Raw genomic sequence first — 20,601 nt, 5'->3', positions numbered from 1 at the left:
GGGGCTTAGCCCTCCCGGCCCACCTTCCTGAGGTGTCTGTGCGAGCCTTCACCACCCTGACCCCAAGTCTCCCGCCAGTTCCCGGCTGCGGAAGCCGCGTGGGAGTTCCGAGGCTGCGGCCGCGCTTATAGAAAGCCCCGAGTGCAGAGCGCGCTGTTCGGCTGTTCTGACGGCCAGGGCAGGCGTGGAGCAACCAGAGTGAGCATTTGGCAATCACAGGAGTGGAGCTTGGACTCCGAGAAACCTGGCGAATCGCTCCTTGCAGGCACTGAAGATCTCCAGCGTAAACTGCTGCGAGTGGTGCGACAGTTAACTGACCCAACCCGGCAGGCGGAGTGAAGGGCGGGCGCAGGGAGCGCGTGGTCTGGTCCTTCAGAGACTCAGAGACCGAAACTCCACCGTCGCAGATCACGTTAGCATCACACAGGATGGCAGGACTGGGAGCGCCAGAATGCCACGTTCGCCAGCACTCTTCACCTCAAAGTTGAGCCATAAAGTCGCCAATTCCGTGTGTGCTCCGCCCCCACGGCCTCCTCCCGGCTCCAGTGTTTTCACTCCAGGCCCATCTTGAACCAAGACAGACGCGCCAATTGCTGACACAGATCAGGTGCATGCAGTGATGAGGCTCCTGAAGTGAGCAGGTGAACACATATGCACGTGCGCACATGAGCCCCACACAGAGGAGCACCTGCCGAGACTCCGCAGTGGCCAGATTGGCTGGAAAGGAGGAGTGGGGGAGGGGAGGCTGGAGGAAGCGGGGCTGTCCTGGTCTCTGGCAGGTGCTCCAGGGTTTGATGCGGTGGCGGAGTGTGGCCTGGGTAGAAGAGAGGGAGAGGGAGGCAGAGAAACCCTTTAATTACTTAAACATTTTTAAAGGTAGAGTCAGAGAGGGAGAGGTCTTCCAACCTCTGGTTCATTCCCTAAAAGGCCACAAAAACCAGGGCTGGGCCAGGCCAAAGCCAGGAGCCAGGAGCTTCATCTGGGTCTCCCACATGGGTGCAGGGGCCCAAGCACTTGGGCCATCTTCTTCTGCCTTCCCAGGTCACAGCAGGGAGCTGGATCGGAAGTGAAGCAGCCAGGACCCCAGCTGGCATTCATGTGGGATACTGGCATTGCCGGCAGCTTAATCCATTATGCTACAATGCTGGCCCCTGTTCTTTAAATTTTTAAAAATTTATTTGAAAAATAGAGAGCACCCCCCTCCTCAATTCACTGGTTCACTCCAACAAATGCCATGGCTGGGCTGGGACCAAAGCCAGGAGCTCCACGCAGGTCCCCCATTTGGGTGGCAGGAACTCCACTAAGGGAACCACAGCTGGGGACTGGACCCAGGCACTGCACTGAGAGATGTGGCGTCTGCCCTGCCAGGCCTCCCTGCCCCAGGGTGTTCTCTGACCCCCCGCCCTGTGTCCCTGCCCTGGGGTGTTCTTTGCCCTGCCAGGGGTCCCTGCCCCACCCCCTCAGCCTCTCCAGTTCTATGCTGCTCTGGCCTCTGGAGAAAATTGAAAGCACCAACTCTCCTCTTCCCAGCGCCATCCCCCTACCCCTGGGCTCCTGGGTCAAAGCCATGGCTGAGTTTCCCACCTTCAGGAAGAGCCCCAGGGCCGCCATGGGAGCCACACATGGCAGCATCTCTGGGCAGAGCCAAGCACAAGGGTGGCCCTGAGCAGCCATGAGGCTGATGGTGCTCTCAGAGGCCTCCCTGGGTAGTTGGGAAGTGTGCGTTGCAGCAGCTGCAGGCCCACGCGTGGGACACAGTCCACCTGTGACACCGGCAGGCCTATGCATGGGACACAGTCCACCTGTGACACCGGCAGGCCTATGTATGAGACACAGTCCACCTGTGACACCGGCAGGCCTATGCGTGGGACACAGTCCACCTGCGACAGTGGCAGGCCTATGCGTGGGACACAGTCCACCTGTGACACCGGCAGGCCTATGCGTGGGACACAGTCCACCTGTGACAGCGGCAGGCCTATGCGTGGGACACAGTCTACCTGTGACAGCGGCAGGCCTATGTGTGGACACAGTCCCCCTGTGACAGCAGCAGGCCTATGCGTGGGACACAGTCCCCCTGTGACAGCGGCAGGCCTATGCGTGGGACACAGTCCACCTGTGACAGCGGCAGGCCTATGCGTGGGACACAGTCCACCTGTGACAGCGGCAGGCCTATGCGTGGGACACAGTCCACCTGCGACAGCGGCAGGCCATGCGTGGGACACAGTCCACCTGTGACAGCGGCAGGCCTATGTATAAGACACAGTCCACCTGTGACAGCGGCAGGCCATGCGTGGGACACAGTCCACCTGCGACACCGGCAGGCCTATGCGTGGGACACAGTCCACCTGTGACAGCGGCAGGCCTATGCGTGGGACACAGTCCCCCTGTGACAGCGGCAGGCCTATGCGTGGGACACAGTCCACCTGTGACAGCGGCAGGCCATGCGTGGGACACAGTCCACCTGCGACAACGGCAGGCCATGCGTGGGACACAGTCCACCTGTGACACCGGCAGGCCCACACATGGGGAACAGGCCATCGTAAGACACTCCCCAGTGCCACCTCCCCCTCCACCCCCTCCAGTGGTGGCTGAACTTGAATGCCTGTTGAAGTGTTCAGTCAGTTAATTTGCCTGCTAATGGACACCTCAGTTCATTTCATCAGGAATGAAGCTGTGACTAACAAGAACAAGAAAGATGATGAAATCCAAATGCAAAATCGGGGAAAGGACAAAGCAAAGGAGCAAGAGAGACATAGGACCTCGGCCTGAGCCCGGCGCTGGCCTGTGCGGACTGGGCACTCGGTCATGTACAGCGCGGCCCTGGGCCCCTGGTGGGGGTCTCCACGTGTCCTGTGAGGGCGGGGCACCCAGAACGGGCCACGTCAGCTTCTGCCATCATGTACAGCGCTGCCCGGGCCTCTGGTGGGGGTCTCCGCGTGTCCTGTGAGGGCGGGGCACCCAGAACGGGCCACGTCAGCCTCTGCCCTTGTGTACAGCACTGCCCGGACCCCTGGTGGGGGTCTCCGCGTGTCCTGTGAGGGCGGGGCACCCAGAACAGGCCACGTCAGCCTCTGCCCTTGTGTACAGTGCTGCCCCGGGCCCCTGGTGGGGGTCTCCGCGTGTCCTGTGAGGGCGGGGCACCCAGAATGGGCCATGTCAGCCTCTGCCCTGTGTACAGCACTGCCCAGGCCCCTGGTGGGGGTCTCCACGTGTTCTGTGAGGGCGGGGCACCCAGAACAGGCCACGTCAGCCTCTGCCCTTGTGTACAGCACTGCCCGGGCCCCTGGTGGGGGTCTCCGCGTGTCCTGTGAGGGCAGGGCACCCAGAACAGGCCACGTCAGCTTCTGCCCTTGTGTACGGTGCTGCCCCAGGCCCCTGGTGGGGGTCTCCACATGTCCTGTGAGGGCGGGGCAAGCGCTGACAGGTTTGTGCCGTGGGTCGTGTGGCCAGCATGCACACCTGATGCGCTACAGGATTCTGGTCGTGATTCATGGGGGGTGTTTATATCCGCAGTCACAGGGGACGCTGGCCTACAGTCTTCCGCAGCCTCATCTGGCCACAGCGCCAGGCTGAGGCTGGCCCTGATGGGGTCCTGTGGAGTGGGCCGGAAGTGGCTCCCCGTTCTGTTTCTGGGGAGTCTGACTAGGACTGGTGTCCGTTCTTCCTGAGGTGTTTGGTTGAGTCCCGTGAAGCCGTCTGGGCTGGGGCTTTTCTTCGTTGAGGCTTTGGTGACAGACTCACTGTCCCTGCTTCTCCGTGTGTGGAGACTTCCGGTTTCTTCTTGGGCTAAAGCGTGTGTTTCTGGGAGCCGTTGCTGTGCCCGGTGACTGAGGGTTGATGTATAATTGCTCGTGGTGGTCCCTCGCTGGCGGTAACCCCCACTTCTGTGTGAGTTAGATCAGGAGTTCTCTCTTCCCAATCTAGTAAAACATTTATCACCTTTGATGACCTCAAAGAACAGGTTTTGGCTTTATTGATTCTCTCTCTCTCTCTCTCTCCCCCTCTCTCCCTCTCTCCCTCTCTCCCTCTCTCCCTCTCTCCCTCTCTCTCTCTCCTTTTCTCCATTTCATTTATGTGTGCTCTAATGATTATTATTCCTTGCCTACTGCTAGCTCTTTCTGCCCACGTGAATTGCAGGGTCAGCCTTCGAATGCCTACAGAGAAGCAGCCAGGACTCGAGCGGGACGGCACGGACTCCCTGGAACAACTGGGGAGTGCTCGTCTGTCTTAAAGACGTCAGCTTGCCAGTCTGGGTGTGGAGCCTCCCTATCTAGTTTGTTCTGTCTCCCAAGACAAATGTACAGCGGTCAGCATTCAAACCTTGTGCTTTCTTTGTTCGAATCTTAAGGACCCAGTTTTCTAAAGGGGGTTTCGCCCGGGTTCCCTGTGACGTGCAGAGGCCACACCTTCCAGACCCTCACGTGGCAAAGACAGGATGCACTCCCAGCCACGTCTCCATGTTCCGTGTCCTGCCTTTATGTGGCAGCATCCTGACAGAGCAGCTGGCCAGCCATGGATCCGGCAGGGGTTTGGAGAAGGCAGGCTGAGCAGGGGCTACCCTGGGGGACCCAGGTGGGGACAGCAGTGTGGGTGGAGGGAAGAGGAGCAGAGACAAGGAGTCCATGGCCCCAGTGACCGGCCTGGCTGCCTCACATCCCCACAAGACCAACTATACTTTCTGAAGAAACACTGCCATGTGAGTTTGGGGAGGGTCACAGAGGCATGATGTGGTGTCAAGTAGCAGTGCCGTGGTCACCACGTGGCAGCTCAGGTAGCAGCGCTGTGGTCACGATGTGGTGGGTCAGGTAGCAGCATGTGGCCATGACATGGTGGGTCTGTTACCAGTGCCACTATCACCACATGGCAGGTCAGTTATCAGTGCTGTGGCCACGACATGGTGGGGCAGTTACCAGTGCCATGGTTACCACGTGGCAGCTCAGGTAGCAGTGCCGTGGTCATGACGTGGTGGGTCAGTTTTCAGTGCTGTGGTCATGTTGTGTCAGGTTAGGCAGCTGCACATGGCCACACATGATGGGTCAGTTATCAGTGCCACCATCACCACGTGGCAGGTCAGGTAGCAGCACTATGGTCACACCGTGGCAGGTCAGGCAGCAATGCCACAGTGACAAAAATGGCGGCTTCCGTAGATGGAAATGGGCAAGCTGAGATGCTTCCCGCGTTGTGTGTTTGCTGCCTCATTTCACGAAGAGAAATGACCCCAACACAGCACCCAGCTCCAGCAGGAGCCCTCGTCCGCTCCTCCCTGCCGCTGTCGGCGCCAGCGGGGTGGCTCCTGGCTTGCCGTTAGTGTGAGGTCATCTTCGAGTTCGCACACATCAAGTCCGTGCACATCATAATACACCCCTCAAGAGAATCCGCCCCGTGCAGTGGAACTGGGAGTGTGTCATCTTCCACTTTAACTGACTGTTAGATTTTATCTTTCCTACCGTGTTTTATGAAGCCACATTCATAACGTGGCTTCTACAGTGAACGTTAGACAGAGATACATACGTGAGTGGATTCACAATCAGCAGCTTTTTAATAAGAAGGGAGATCTGTGAAATTATGTGTTAATGAGAAACAAAGCAAACGATAATGGGATGACAACTTGATGCTGCCGATTCTGACTACAAAACACGGCTTTGCTGTTGCCGGCTGCGTGTTGAATTCCCCTTGAACTTGCTGTAATTGTAGAAAGATACAATCCACGCTGGTTGTCCCCTCCTGGCGTAGCCACATGCACGGTTAGAACCTGCCGCTGGAGCAGGCAGCACGCCGAGTGGCCGCCCACGGGGCTGCTCCCCGGGACCCTGTCGGCTCCTCAGAGGAGGCGCAGGGCTGGGTCCCACCCTGAGGCCGCTGTGCGGGGGTGCAGGAGAGGCCTTACTCCCCTGCCGGGTGTGAGAAGCACCTCGCTCCTCTCTCAGGTTCCTCGGGGCCCGATGATCCCTGCTGGCCACCGTGAGTCCCAGTTCCTGAGGGGCCACAGCCGGGAGCCGCCGTGGAGAGCACGGGGCAGGGTGTGGGGATCCAGGATCATCCAGGAAGCTGCTGGATCAGATAACACATGCACTTCTGTGTAGCTCTGTGTCCCCCTAGACGGCTTTTGAGCAGCACGAGCCCTGGCTGTCCAGAGACCTGCCGAGCCCAGCCCCAGTGAGCGTGCGCCATCACACAGCATTGCGGGGAGGGGCACCTGCTGTCCCTAAGTTCCTGAGCTCCGAGGGGGAATGTCTTGTGTCGGCTTCCATTTATGAGAGGCAGACTCGGCAGACAGAGCTGTTGTCTGCTGGTGTACTCCCTAGATGCCCCCGAGGGAGCCGGGACCTCCATCAGGATCTCCCGTGTGGGTGGTGGGGACCCTTCCTGCTGCCTCCGGGGTGTGTGTCGGCAGGGAGCCCGTGTCCGCAGGGAGCCAGGAGCCTATGGTGTGCAGTGTGAGAACCGGGACTGTCCTCTTGGCCACTGCACCGGGCACCTGCCCAGCCTCCTGGTTCTCTGGAGTGGTCGCTGTGGTGTGAACACATGACCGTCCCCTCGTGGGCCATGACGGCTGGAAAGATCCCACCCTCCCATGGGCGCCAGGCATCTCACCTTTCCTGCCCACGGTGACCCAGCTGCTGGTGCCCAGGTGCTAACGGCGCTTCTGTTCTGCCCACAGACCGGCCGTACTCATGGTCGCCCACGCCGCCCTTCGATGAGGAGAGCTACTCCCCTCCCAGGAACATGAAAGGGCTGTCGGCCAGCCGAAGCGCCGCCCCGCTGTGCTCCAGCCACACCTGCGGCCTGACGCCGCCTGGGGACTTGGAGCACAGCCACGGCCACCTGCACCATGGGCCGGAGGCCAGGCCGCCCTACCTGCTCAGCCCCACGGACGGCTGCCCCCTGGAGCATCACCGCTGCTCGCCGCGCAGCTCCATCCACTCGGAGTGCGTGGTGATGCCCGTGGCGCTGGGCGAGCACGTGTCCAGCAGCACATTCCCCAGGATGCACTACAGCTCGCACTACGACGCCAGGGACGCCTGCGCCGTGGCCCACACCAGCACCAAGGCCAACCGCATCCCCGCCAACCTCCTGGACCAGTTCGAGAAGCAGCTGCCGCTGCACCGAGACGGCTTCCACACCCTGCAGTACCAGCGGACGTCGGCCGCGGCCGAGCAGCGCAGCGAGAGCCCGGGCAGGATCCGGCACCTCGTGCACTCGGTGCAGAAGCTCTTCACCAAGTCGCACTCGCTGGAGGGCGCCTCCAAGAGCAGCATCAACGGGAACAAGGGGGACGGCCGGGCGGACGACCACCACCACGGCCACCACTCCAAACACAGCAAGAGGGCCAAGAGCAAGGACCGCAAGGCTGAGGGCAAGCACAGGGCCGGCCTGAGCAGCTGGTGGAGCTCGGACGACAACCTGGACAGCGACAGCACGTACCGGACGCCCAGCGCGGCCGCCCGGCACCACGTGGACCGCATGGCCCACTGCTATCCCGAGGCACTGCCCGGCCCCTTCGGGGACCTGTCCCTCAAGACCTCCAAGAGCAGCAGTGACGTCAAGTGCTCGGCCTGCGAGGGCTTCGCCGGCACCCCTGAGGCCAAGTACATGAAGCGCAGCTCCTGGTCCACGCTCACGGTGAGCCAGGCCAAGGAGGCCTCCCGCAAGAGCTCCCTGAACCTGGACCAGGCCCTGGCCCCCCAGGGCCTCAAGCCAGCCCTGCGGCCCTGCCACTACCTCCAGGTGAGAGGCCCCTGCCGAGCGGTCAGGCATCACGGAGATGCAGGGTGGGAGCCAGTGTGGTGCTGGACGCACATGTGTGCCTGGGGATGCCGACGTCCATGTTGCCCTGTGTGCCTGGGGTATCGACAACTCTGTCGCTGTGTGTCTGGGGAGGTCGACATCCATGTCACCATGTGAGCCTGGGGATGTTGACCTCATGTTGTTGCATGTGCCTGGGGATGGTGACATCTGTCACTACCGCGTGTGCCTGGGATGTTGACCTCATGTTGTTGCATGTGCCTGGGGATGGTGACAGCTGTCACTACCGCGTGTGCCTGGGATGTTGACCTCATGTTGCTGCATGTGCCTGGGCATGGTGACATCTGTCACTACCACGTGTGCCTGGGATGTTGACCTCATGTTGTTGCATGTGCCTGGGCATGGTGACATCTGTCACTACCGCGTGTGCCTGGGATGTTGACCTCATGTTGCTGCATGTGCCTGGGCATGGTGACATCTGTCACTATGTGTGTGCCTGGGATATTGACCTCATGTTGCTGCATGTGCCTGGGCATGGTGACATCTGTCACTACCGCGTGTGCCTGGGATGTTGACCTCATGTTGTTGCATGTGCCTGGGGATGGTGACATCTGTCACTACCGCGTGTGCCTGGGATGTTGACATCTGTGTCACCATGTATGCCTGGGATGTCGACATCCATATTGCTGCATGTGCCTGGGGTGTTGACATCTGTGTCATTGTATGTGCCTGGGATGTCGACATCCATGTCACCATGTGAGCCTGGGGGTGTCGACATCCATATCGCTGCGTGTGCCTAGGGATGCTGACATCCGTGTCGCCATGTCTGCTTGGGGATATGGAGTGAGGTGTCAGTGGGATCCACATCAGGGTGAGAACATGTCTGGGCACCCTCTGTGAGTTTCAGTGCCACCTGAAACAGTCGCTGATACACAGTCGTCATCACCAGGCCCTCCGAGCTCCTCCCTGTCTCCCTGGGGATCGGCCCTTGACCTCCATGCCCCCTCCCGCTGTGGCCCTGGCCACCGCCACTGGTGTCCACTTCTGTGGGTTCTGTGTGGCTCCTGTGCGGGAGTGCACACGTGTGGCAGTTGTGGTCCTGTGCCCAGCCTATGCCCATCCTGTGCCCCACCTGCCTCCCTGACCATGGGGCCTCCCAGGGCCCACATGTAGACCCGGGGGAATAGTGTTCCACTGTGGTCTCCCGCCATGCTTGCTTACCCAGTGCACCTGTAGACGCCTAGGTCAGCTCCATCTCCTGGCCGCTGTGCAAGGGCTGTGGGGACATAATCACGGGGGCTCTGGCCTGCTCTGGGGGCAGTTGTCTACACAGCAGGTGTCACGGGGGCTCTGGCCTGTTCTGGGGGCCATTTGTCTACACAGGCGGGTGTCATGGGGGCTCTGTCCTGTTCTGGGGCCATTTGTCTACACAGCGGGTGTCACAGGGGCTCTGGCCTGCTCTGGGGGCCGTTTGTCTACACAGGTGGGTGTGGAAGGGGCTCTGGCCTGCTCTGGGAGCCATTTGTCTATACAGGAGGGTGTCACAGGGGTTCTGGCCTGCTCTGGGGACCGTTCATCTACACAGGCAGGTGTCATGGAGGCTCTGGCTTGCCCTGGGGGCCAGTCATCCATGCAGGCAGTTCATCTACACAGGCTGGTGTCACAGGGGCTCCGTCCTGCTCTAGGGGCCAGTTGTCCACACAGGCAGGCTGTTCGTCTACCCAGGCACCTCCACCCCACCCCGGGGCCTGCAGCACCCGCCAGATCCGTGCTCACTGGAACACTGGTGTCTGTCCCCGCGGGAGTGGGCCCAGGGCCGTCTTGTGCCCATTTCCCAAGCCTGACGCAGAGTCTGCCTCTGCAGGTGCGTGTGCTTCTCCGGGGTGGATGAGACGAACTTGCCAAAGGCCAAGGGGAGTGCAAGTGGGTAATGGAGCGTGTGCGCTGAGGGGCTTCTGTGTTTCGATGCCTTGGTGCCTCCCGTGCCGCCTGAGGGTGCCGGTGTACGTCAGCCCCTGGGGACGCCCACCTGTGCGACAGCGGCTCTGCCCCTGCTTCCACTGCCCGACACTGCTGCCAGCAGACCCCGAAAGCCCAGGGTTCTCCGTAACGTGCGCAGACCACTGTGCCTGCCGGAGCACGTGTGGTTAGGACAGGTCCTCTGGACGCGTGAGTGGGGGGCTCAGTGCTGGCGACTCCCTCGGCAGGCAGCAGACAGCCAGCCGCCTCTCTTCCCAGGAGCCCTGTACGGCCGTCGGCCTGGTGGTCCCAGTGTGTGGCCCTGGCTGACGGCTGGCAGCGAGGCGCTCGGGACTGGGTGGTGGCCAGATGGAATGCTGTTTGTGCAGAAGTAGGAAAGAGCTGTGCCCCCGCCCGTGGCAGCAGCTGTGGACTGGAAAGTCCCGTGTCTGCTTGTGCAGAGGCGCGTGGCGGGCAGAGCTGGGGTCTCTCTCGTGCACTTCCTGGGACGGCTCCGGTTCCCAGTTTCCTGAAGGCCCCAGCCTTGGGCCCCTCCCTTGCTCTGTGCCTTCTCTTTTTGGCCTCTTGTAATTTACCATGTCCTCTGCTGTCCCCAGTCCCAGCATCCACCTGGCCCTGGACCCCGCTGTGTCTGAGGGTCTGCTCTGCCCCTGGGCAGGGGAGGAGGTGGCCGGGGGAGGGGCAGTGGCCTCTCCCCATCCAGATCTGCTCCCAGCTCCCTCCTCCTCACCGCCCCTTCCCTGTGTGCATCTCACTCTGCAGCGAGCTGCTCCGAGCCGGTCCTCGGGTCCTGCCTTCTCACTGTGCACGCCCAGAGTTTCCAGCCACGGTGTGCAGTCCGCGTCCAGGCAGCGCGGATACTGACTTGAAGAGCGCCCCTGTGGGTTTCAGAGTGCTGCTGCTTCCGCGTGGTTGTGGGTGTGTGCCGAGGGCCTGTCGCTCTGCCCTTCCTCTTCAGCGCCCGTTCTCGTGGGTTCTGTGTGCACGCGTGTTTTCGTGATGGGCTCAAGTCTGGTGTCTGGAGAGCGGCCTTGCTGGGCGGTTTTGGCAGATGTTTTCCCTCTCCCCAGCACTCTGTCTCCTCGCCTGCAGCACCCGTAATTCCAACAGTCGTTCCGCTGCTGGTCTCCCTGAAGCGCCAGGCCTGCCTTCTGTAATCCTTTTGTTTGAGTTGTCTCAAAAGGCCTGTCTTCATTTCAATCCTTTCTCCTCTCAGACCGAGTCTATCTGGGGGACTCTCGACTATGTTTTTATTTCACGTATCGAGTTACTCCGCTGTGCGTTTTCTGTGTGGTTCTTTGGAGGGATCTCCCTTTGCTGGGTTTCTTCCTCGGATCGGTAACGGTTTCCCTAACTTCATTGACTTGTTTGTGCCTTCTCTGAGACTTCCCCAGGGTCATCGCTTTGAATTTTGCGAAGCGTCCCTCAGTCCTTTTCCTCGGGGTATTTTTCCAGTTGCTGTGTTCCTGTGGCCCTCCTGCTGTCTCCCGTCTCATAGCCTGGGCCTCGTGGTGGGGAGAGCCTGTCTCGTGGCAGTGCATCGGGGCTGGTTGGTGTGCGTGGTCGGCCTGCTTCCCCACGGGCAGCAGACTGCAGCCTCTGTCCAGCTCTCAGCCGCAACCTGCGGTTGTGGGTGCTCTGCCTGGGGAGCCCGTCAGATTCCACATGTTCTGCGGGGCAGGCGACATGGCGTGGACACGGCAGTGAGGGCAGGGCGCCTGCTGTGCGGCCACTCCAGTGCGTCTGAGCAGGGGTGGTACGGTGCTCACGACAGAAGAAAGGCACCTGCCGTCTCTACAAGCCCTGTAGGGGTGGGGCCGCACCTGTGGGCCTGGGCAGGTCTCTGGGGCTGGGAACCGGGGCCACTCCACCAGGTCCATCTACTTTGGTCTCTATCGATCAGTCAAGGTGCTAATTAACTTCTGTCTCCCTGCAAGATGCAGGCTTCGTGCTGTGCGGGGCTGTTCCGCCCCACCAGACAGTAGCCAGGCAGTCAGATCCCAGAGGGAGGGCATGAGTGCCACCCGGCCCCCGGGCTCACCAGACTCTGCTGCTCCAAGGCCAGAGCACCTGCAGGCGCTGAGGTGGCCACTGGCCAGCACCAGGAGTCCTGTCTCCCAGGAAGGCGGGAGTGTGCCTTAGTGACTGACAGCTCCTCAGAAATCCTCCACAATACTGGCTGCAGAGGCAGAGAGTGAGAAACAAAGCTTGTAGTCGGGTTTCTGTCCCTGGGGATGAGAACCCAAACGGCCTGCTCCCAGCACAGGTGTGCGGGGTGCAAGGGGGGCTTCGGCTTCTGCAGACCCCTGGTGTTCAGAACGGGAGCATCTACAGATTGGCAGGAACCTGGGTTGCAGTCACTGCTCCTTTCAAAGCCGGCAGCAGAATCCTGCCCAAGTGAGAGGAGCAGAAGGGGTCGGCTCGGCCGGCTGCACCGCAGAGTCCTGGGCTGAGTTAAAATGCAGGGTTTGCTGTGACTCAGGTGTGGCAAGGCCAGCAGGTCAGGAGCAGGGCCACAACCTCAGGAGGACGGGGCACACCAGGCAGGGCCACGCCACATGGGCCACACCCAGAGGCACAGAGAAACAGGAGCCGGAGCCTTGACTGCTTCCGTGGGAAACGTGACAGACACAGTGACCGTTGGGGTTGGACAACTAAGCGATTTCAACACTGCTGGGGGCCAGATGTTGTCCCTCATTGCTGGGTGCAGCACATGGGGTGCGGACCCAGGCATGGGGTCCCACAGAGGAGGAGGTGGGGATTGGGCTCTGGGGATTTCCTGTGAAGGGCAGGATGGCCTGGGAGTCATCAACTGTTTCCCAGAGCTGGCCAGCCCCGGGGGTGGGGGTGGGGGGGAGGCTGCCGCCCGGAGTGAGCAAGGCCCCAGGTGTCCAGGCGTTGGGCCATAGCAGCCTGTAGGTGTGGCCAACACACGCGGTTATTGAGGTGTCCAACGGCTCCCAAAGCAGACGTAAAATCCTGGATTCCCAAGTCCACTCCAAAACAAGAGAACTCAGGGAGAGACAGCAGCGTGTGAGACGCGGCATCCGAGCTCAGGTAAATGCAAAGGTCCCCGCTGCGCTCTCCTTGGCTGTCCCAGCAGCAGGGTCAAGGGCCGCCCCCAGGCCCTCCAGCCCCTGCGGAGCAGATGTGAGATGTGAACCACGGTACACAAGGCTGTGTCACCCGTGCTCCCGGCAGACTGGGGCCCAGGCGGGGACCCAGCCTTTGTCTCAGCCGGGGCCTTGGCGCCCTGAGTGCCCACCCCGCAGATCTGCCGACCCTGTGAGCCCCCCGTGCTCTCCTGCCCACAGTCATGCTCCCATGAGTCTGCTCTCCTGCATAATGACAGCCGGAGGACTCAGACAGGGCAGAGGCTGACGGAGACAGCGTGTGTGGGCAGGAGAGAGGGGAAGGAGTTTCGGCCGAGAAAAGTGAGACGAACCCAGCAAGGCTGGGTGGGCACAGGGCAGGACTGGCAGGGTCGTCCGAGTCGCCTCCTCGGGGAATCTTGGGCTCTGGTGTTTCCATGGCGATTGGAGCAGCGTCCCCTGTGCAGTCGGGAAGCTGGCTGGGGATGCAGTGGTACACCAGGGGTGTGCTTGGCCCTTTCCACACTGCTCTCCGTCCCTTTGTGCTGGACTCTCCCACCCTCCCTGTCCACACCCCCTCTGCCTCTGGACCCTGCAGCCCCCAGAGGGGCCCCATCCCCCCGTCCTCATCGCAGGCGAAGACTGTGACGGCTAGAGGACGTACCCTGGTCTGCTCGCGGGAGCCTGCTGGGGGCTTCAGCCCCGGACAGGACGAGCACGGGGTGGGGGTGTCTCGGGCACTCTCCGCCGCTCCTCTCACAGCCAGAACGCCCGCTCAGGGGGCCGGACCTCGTTCTCGGGTTTCTGAATTGGACTCTGGGTCTGGCTGATTCTGTAGAGGTTTCTGCTGTTAGCAGCGTCGGCTTGTTACACCAGACAGAAGCATACAAGCCCGACTCAGTGGCTAATGTGTCTGCTGCAGAAGTCTTCACCTTGCTCTCTATGGAAATGCGGTTTCCGAGTCACAAAGAATTCCCTCAAGCTGCCAGAGCAGGTCGGACAGCAGGTGGGCCTGGCTCCAGCTGTCCCTGTGCGTGACCGCCGCCTCGCTGCCTCCACCTTCCGCGGCAGGAGCCGGCACCTCTGCTCCGGTTCATCCGCAGGTACCCTCCTGCCGGTCAGCAGGAGTTAAGCAGAACCCCAGGCCGTGCCCCCGGGACGCCTGCCCCTCGCCGGTCGCCCTCACCCCCCACTGCTCCCACAGTCCCTGTGGCCCTTCTCTTCACTTCTCTCGCCCTAATCCCACCTAAATTAATCTCTCTCTGTCTCCTGGACAGAAAGGTAGGGTCATTGGAGACTTTTCTTACATTAAGAATAAGATATTGAGACCGGCACTGTGGTGTAGCAGCTAAAGCAGCCGCCTGCAATACCGGCATCTCATATGGGTGCCGGTTTGAGTCCCGACTGCTCCACTTCCAATCCAGCTCTCTGCTGTGGCCTGGGAAAGCAGTGGAAGATGCCCAAGTGCTCGGGGCCCTGCACTCACATGGGAGACCTGGAAGAAGCTTGTAGCTCTTAGATTCAAATCAGCTTAGCTCCAGCTGTTGCAGTCCTTTGGGGAGTGAACAGCAGATGGAAGATTTTCTCTCGCTCTCCCCCCGCCGCTTCTCCTTCTCTCTCTGTGTAACTCCAACTTTCAAATAAAATAGATAACTTTTAAAAATATGGTATTCATTAATGTGAAAGGCAGAGACACAGAGATCCAGAGATCTTCCAAATGGCCACAACAACCAGGCTGGGCCAAGTGGAAGCCGTGAACCAGGAGCTTCTTCCGGGTCTCCCACATGGGTGCAGGGGCCTGAGCGCTTGGGCCATCTTCTGCCGCTTTCCCAAGCCGTAGCAGGGAGCTGGATCGGAAGTGGAGCAGCCAGGGCAGAACCGGTGGCCATATGAGACGTGCACCTTTACCTGCTGTGCCACAATGCTGACCCTGAGATTTTTTTGAATGATTTTTATTCCTTTGAAAGGCAGAATTAGAGCAAGAAAGGTCTTCCATCATTGGTTCACTCCCAGATGGCTGCTGGTAGCCAAAACCAGGAGCCAGGGTTAGGGTCGTGCTCCTGCCTGGTGAGACCCCAGCGCAGGCCGTGTGAGGAGTGCAGTGGGCTGCGCTGCCCCACTCCCGGGCTCCTGTGTGCACAAGGCAGACCTGCCAAAGCCACGCATCCCATCCGTGTGCGGTTCCAGAGCGAACGAAGGCCCCAGGCGAGGGGCTTCCCTCCCAGGAACCTGAGGGATGGGGGTCAGGACGGGAGCAAGAGGCCCTTTCATGATGATGGCACGGAACCCACACGCCCTCCCCGGGGCTCTCCTATCTCCTCAAGCAGTGCGGCAGGAGGCACGCGGCGCGCCCCGCACCGCAGGCCCACGTGGTGGTCGTGGGGTCCCGCACGCTGCTGTAGTTTTGTGTCCGTGAGCGTGGCTGTGGCGGCCCAAAGCCGGTGGAGTGGCAGGGAGAGCTGCGCCGGGCGCTGGGCGCCGAGGGTGGACACGGCGTGGGCCGGCCATCTCCTCCTGGTGGCCGTGCACTGGACGCCGGGTGGACGGCACTGCGTGGGCGGCTTGGTTCTAATCTCTGACATGCGTGAGGCATGAGGGCTCCTTCTCGCGTGGGAGGGGGATGTGCGCTGGCCCCGGGCATGGTTCTCGCCACGTCATGTGCGGGCAGGTGGGGGCCAGACCCTGACCCGCATTTCCTCCCCCATGCCTGGCCTTGTTCTCAGGCTGCCACAGGAGCGGCACCGTGGCACGGTTCTCGCTGATGAGGGGACAAGCTCCGCCCCAGCGGCCCTTGCTTTCCAGCCACCTCTGTCCTGTCACGTGGCCGCACCTCCCACCCGAAAGCCCTCACGTTTCCTCTGTTTCTCCTGTCACATGGCTGCATCCCCCACTCCCATGGTCCTCACTCCCCGCCTGTCCTGTCACGTGGCCACGTCCCCTGCCCCATGATCCTCACTCCCTGCCTGTCCTGTCACGTGGCCACATCCCCCACTCCCATGATCCTCCCCACCTGTCCTGTCACGTGGCCGTGTCCCCCACTCCCATGATCCTCACTCCCCGCCTGTCCTGTCACGTGGCCACGTCCTCCACTCCCATGATCCTCACTCCCCGCCTGTCCTGTCACGTGGCCACGTCCCCCACTCCCATGATCCTCATTCCCCGCCTGTCCTGTCACGTGGCCACGTCCCCTGCCCCATGATCCTCACTCCCCGCCTGTCCTGTCACGTGGCCGCGTCCCCCACTCCCATGATCCTCACTCCCCACCTGTCCTGTCACGTGGCCGCGTCCCCTGCCCCATGATCCTCACTCCCCCTGTCCTGTCATGTGGCCGTGTCCCCCACTCCCATGATCCTCACTCCCCGCCTGTCCTGTCACGTGGCCACGTCCTCCACTCCCATGATCCTCATTCCCCGCCTGTCCTGTCACGTGGCCACGTCCCCTGCCCCATGATCCTCACTCCCTGCCTGTCCTGTCACGTGGCCACATCCCCCACTCCCATGATCCTCACTCCCCCTGTCCTGTCACGTGGCCACATCCCCCACTCCCATGATCCTCACTCCCCACCTGTCCTGTCACGTGGCCGTGTCCCCCACTCCCATGATCCTCACTCCCCGCCTGTCCTGTCACGTGGCCGCGTCCCCCACTCCCATGATCCTCACTCCCCGCCTGTCCTGTCACGTGGCCACGTCCTCCACTCCCATGATCCTCACTCCCCGCCTGTCCTGTCACGTGGCCACATCCCCCACTCCCATGATCCTCACTCCCCGCCTGTCCTGTCACGTGGCCACGTCCTCCACTCCCATGATCCTCATTCCCCGCCTGTCCTGTCACGTGGCCACGTCCCCTGCCCCATGATCCTCACTCCCCGCCTGTCCTGTCATGTAGCCACATCCCCCACTCCCATGATCCTCACTCCCCCTGTCCTGTCACGTGGCCACATCCCCCACTCCCATGATCCTCACTCCCCGCCTGTCCTGTCACGTGGCCGCGTCCCCCATTCCCATGATCCTCACTCCCCGCCTGTCCTGTCATGTGGCCACATCCCCCACTCCCATGATCCTCACTCCCCCTGTCCTGTCACGTGGCCACATCCCCCACTCCCATGATCCTCACTCCCCGCCTGTCCTGTCACGTGGCCACGTCCTCCACTCCCATGATCCTAATTCCCCGCCTGTCCTGTCACGTGGCCACGTCCCCTGCCCCATGATCCTCACTCCCCGCCTGTCCTGTCATGTAGCCACATCCCCCACTCCCATGATCCTCACTCCCCCTGTCCTGTCACGTGGCCACATCCCCCACTCCCATGATCCTCACTCCCCGCCTGTCCTGTCACATGGCCGCGTCCCCCACTCCCATGATCCTCACTCCCCGCCTGTCCTGTCACGTGGCCGCGTCCCCCACTCCCATGATCCTCACTCCCTGCCTGTCCTGTCATGTGGCCGCATCCCCCACTCCCATGATCCTCACTCCCCGCCTGTCCTGTCATGTGGCCGCATCCCCCACTCCCATGATCCTCACTCCCCGCCTGTCCTGTCATGTGGCCGCATCCCCCACTCCCATGATCCTCACTCCCTGCCTGTCCTGTCACGTGGCCGTGTCCCCCACTCCCATGATCCTCACTCCCCGCCTGTCCTGTCACGTGGCCACGTCCTCCACTCCCATGATCCTCACTCCCCGCCTGTCCTGTCACGTGGCCGCGTCCCCTGCCCCATGCCCTCATGTTCCCGCCCCATCCTGTCACGGGGCCGCGGGCCCGCCCCAGTGCATGATGGCGGGCGCCAGGCGAGCGTCCTCCCAGCGGCGCGCTGGGCAGACTGATCGGCTGTGCCTGCTCTCCCCTAGGTGCCTCAGGACGAGTGGGCCGGGTACCCGGCGGGCGGCAAGGACGAGGAGATCCCGTGCCGCAGGATGCGCAGCGGCAGCTACATCAAAGCCATGGGCGACGAGGAGAGCGGCGGCTCGGACTCCAGTCCCAAGACGTCGCCGACGGCGCGGGAGCCGCTGCTGAGGCCCGCGGGACCCCGGCCGCTGGGAGCCCTGCACACGTAAGCGAGGCGGCCCCGGCTCTCCTCAGCAGGGACGGTGACTTCCCGGTGCGGACGGCTCTGAGGAAGTGTCATGGCGGCGTCCGCACAGTATTTGAGACGCAGCGTGATGCGCCGGTGCCTCTCTGATGCCACCCAGGCTCCGGCCTCCGTCAGGGAATGCGCGTGCCTACCCTGCGAGTGTGTGTCCCTACTGTGTGATCACATGTCCCTACCGTGTGAGTGCATATCCCTGCCATGTGAGCACATGTCCCCACTGTGAGCGTGTGTCCCTACCATGCAAGCACATGTCCCTACCACATGTCACTACTGTGTGATCACATGTCCCTACCGTGTGAGTGCATATCCCTACCGTGTGAGTACATGTCCCTACTGTGTGAGTGTGTGTCCCTACCACATGTCACTACGGTGTGATCACATGTCCCCACTGTGTGAGCGTGTGTCCCTACCATGCAAGCACATGTCCCTACCACACGTCACTACGGTGTGATCACATGTCCCCACTGTGTGAGTGTGTGTCCCTACCACATGTCACTACGGTGTGATCACATGTCCCCACTGTGTGAGCATGTGTCCCTACCATGCAAGCACATGTCCCTACCACATGTCACTACGGTGTGATCACATGTCCCTACCGTGCGAGCACGTGTCCCTACTTTGTGAGTACATGTCCCTACCATGTGACCGTGTGTCCCTACCATGCAAGCACATGTCCCTACCACACGTCACTACGGTGTGATCACATGTCCCCACTGTGTGAGTGTGTGTCCCTACCATGCAAGCACATGTCCCTACCACATGTCACTACGGTGTGATCACATGTCCCTACCATGCGAGCATGTGTCCCTACTGTGTGAGTACATGTCCCTACCGTATGAGCGTGTGTCCCTACCATGCAAGCACATGTCCCTACCACATGTCACTACTATGTGATCACATGTCCCCACTGTGTGAGTGTGTGTCCCTACTGTGTGAGTACATGTCCCTACATTGTGAGCATGTGTGCCTACCATATGAGCACAAGTCCTTACTGTGTGATCACATGTCCCTATCATGAGAGCACATGTGCCTACCATGCGAGGGTTCTTGTGTGAGGGTGTGTGTGTCCCTACTGTTTGAGTGTGTACCCCTATTATGTGAGGTTGTCTGTGTGTGTCTACAGTGGGAGCATGTGTACCTGTTATGTGAGGGTGTGTGTCTCGGTGTACCTCAGTGCAAGCATGTGCCCCTGTTACGAGAGGGTGTCTGTGTCACTGTCATGTGAGCACATGTCCCTAACGTGTGAGCCTGCCCATTATGTGAGGGTATGTGTCCCTACTGTGTGTCCCTACTGTGTGAGGATGTGTCTCTGCTCTGTGAGTGTATGCCCACTATGTGAGGGTATGTGTGTGTGTTCCTGCTATATAAGTACATCCCTACTGTGTGTGTCCACACTGTGCGAGAGTGTGTGAATGTGTGTGAGCATGTTCCGGTGTGCAAGCCTATGCTCCTGCCATGTGTGTGTCCCTGCTGTGTGTGTGCCCCCCTACTACGTGAGTGTGCCCCTACTGTGTGAGTGTATCCCTGCTGTGTGTGTGCCTCTACTGTGTGAGTGTGTGCCCCTACTGTGTGAGTGTGTCCCTACTGTGTGTGTGCCCCTACTGTGTGAGTGTGTCCCTACTGTGTGAGTGTATCCCTGCTGTGTGTGTGCCTCTACTGTGTGAGTGTGTGCCCCTACTGTGTGAGTGTGTCCCTACTGTGTGTGTGCTCCTACTGTGTGAGTGTGTCCCTACTGTGTGAGTGTGTGTCCCTACTGTGTGAGTGTGTCCCTGCTGTGTGAGTGTGTGTCCCTGCTGTGTGAGTGTGTGTCCCTGCTGTGTGTGTCCCTGCTGTGTGAGTGTGTGTCCCTGCTGTGTGAGTGTATCCCTGCTGTGTGTGTCCCCACTGTGCGAGTGTGTGTCCCTATTCTGTGAGGGTATGAATGTGTGTGATGTAGGAATGTGTTCCTGGCCTCCACCCCCATGCTCCTGCTGTGTGACCGTGTGTCCCTACTGTGTGTATGCCCCTACTGTGTGTGTCCCTACTGTGTGAACGTCAGAGGCTGTGTGCACAGAGCCCCCACTGGACTTCTGTGTCTCTGTAAGTGCATCTCTAAGAAACGGGTTTTCGCACATGGTGGGGCGAGAACTAGCTTTACAAGTGGAATATCAATGCCTTGTCCATTTGAACAAAGATACGTTATTGATAAATTCTACTCATTTCCAAATTATAAACAGATAAAACCGGTAAGTCAGCTATGCACATGACCCGAAGGACATGACTGTGGCTTCCCACCATTCCCTGCGTGTGTCGTCCTGGCAGGAGCATCCGGGGTGGAGGCCAGGCACTGCCTGAGCCTCCCCTGCTTTCCCAGGCAAGCAGGGGATCCGTGTGCCTGCAGAGTGGAGGGGGAGGTGGCTCTGCAGTGTCCTGTCCTGGTGCTGAGTCACCAGGTGAGGGATGACCTGCCCGGGTGCACCTGTCGGCTCTGCAGTGTCCTGTCCTGGTGCTGAGTTACCAGGTGAGGGATGACCTGCCCGGGTGCACCTGTCGGCTCTGCAGTGTCCTGTCCTGGTGCTGAGTCACCAGGTGAGGGATGACCTGCCCGGGTGCACCTGTCGGCTCTGCAGTGTCCTGTCCTGGTGCTGAGTCACCAGGTGAGGGATGACCTGCCCGGGTGCACCTGTCGGCTCTGCAGTGTCCTGTCCTGGTGCTGAGTC

At 60.8% G+C, this 20,601-nt stretch overlaps 1 protein-coding gene across 5 annotated transcripts in view; it reads left to right on the top strand.

Annotated features, from left to right (window-relative positions):
• The window catches only part of DLGAP2 (DLG associated protein 2), a 583,372-nt gene that overhangs the window by 476,280 nt on the left and 86,491 nt on the right, over positions 1–20,601 (top strand). For all 5 annotated transcript variants that reach the window (XM_070047249.1, XM_070047250.1, XM_070047251.1 and 2 more), the window contains 2 exons: positions 6,662–7,728; positions 17,661–17,863. In XM_070047249.1, the coding sequence (XP_069903350.1) occupies positions 6,662–7,728; positions 17,661–17,863 (1,270 nt within the window). The remainder of the gene's footprint in view (positions 1–6,661; positions 7,729–17,660; positions 17,864–20,601) is intronic.

This window comes from Oryctolagus cuniculus, chromosome 8 (assembly GCF_964237555.1).
Source record: "Oryctolagus cuniculus chromosome 8, mOryCun1.1, whole genome shotgun sequence".
NCBI lineage: Eukaryota > Metazoa > Chordata > Mammalia > Lagomorpha > Leporidae > Oryctolagus > Oryctolagus cuniculus.
Note: the sequence above shows the minus strand (reverse complement) of the source record. Positions and strands in the feature narration are given on the sequence as shown.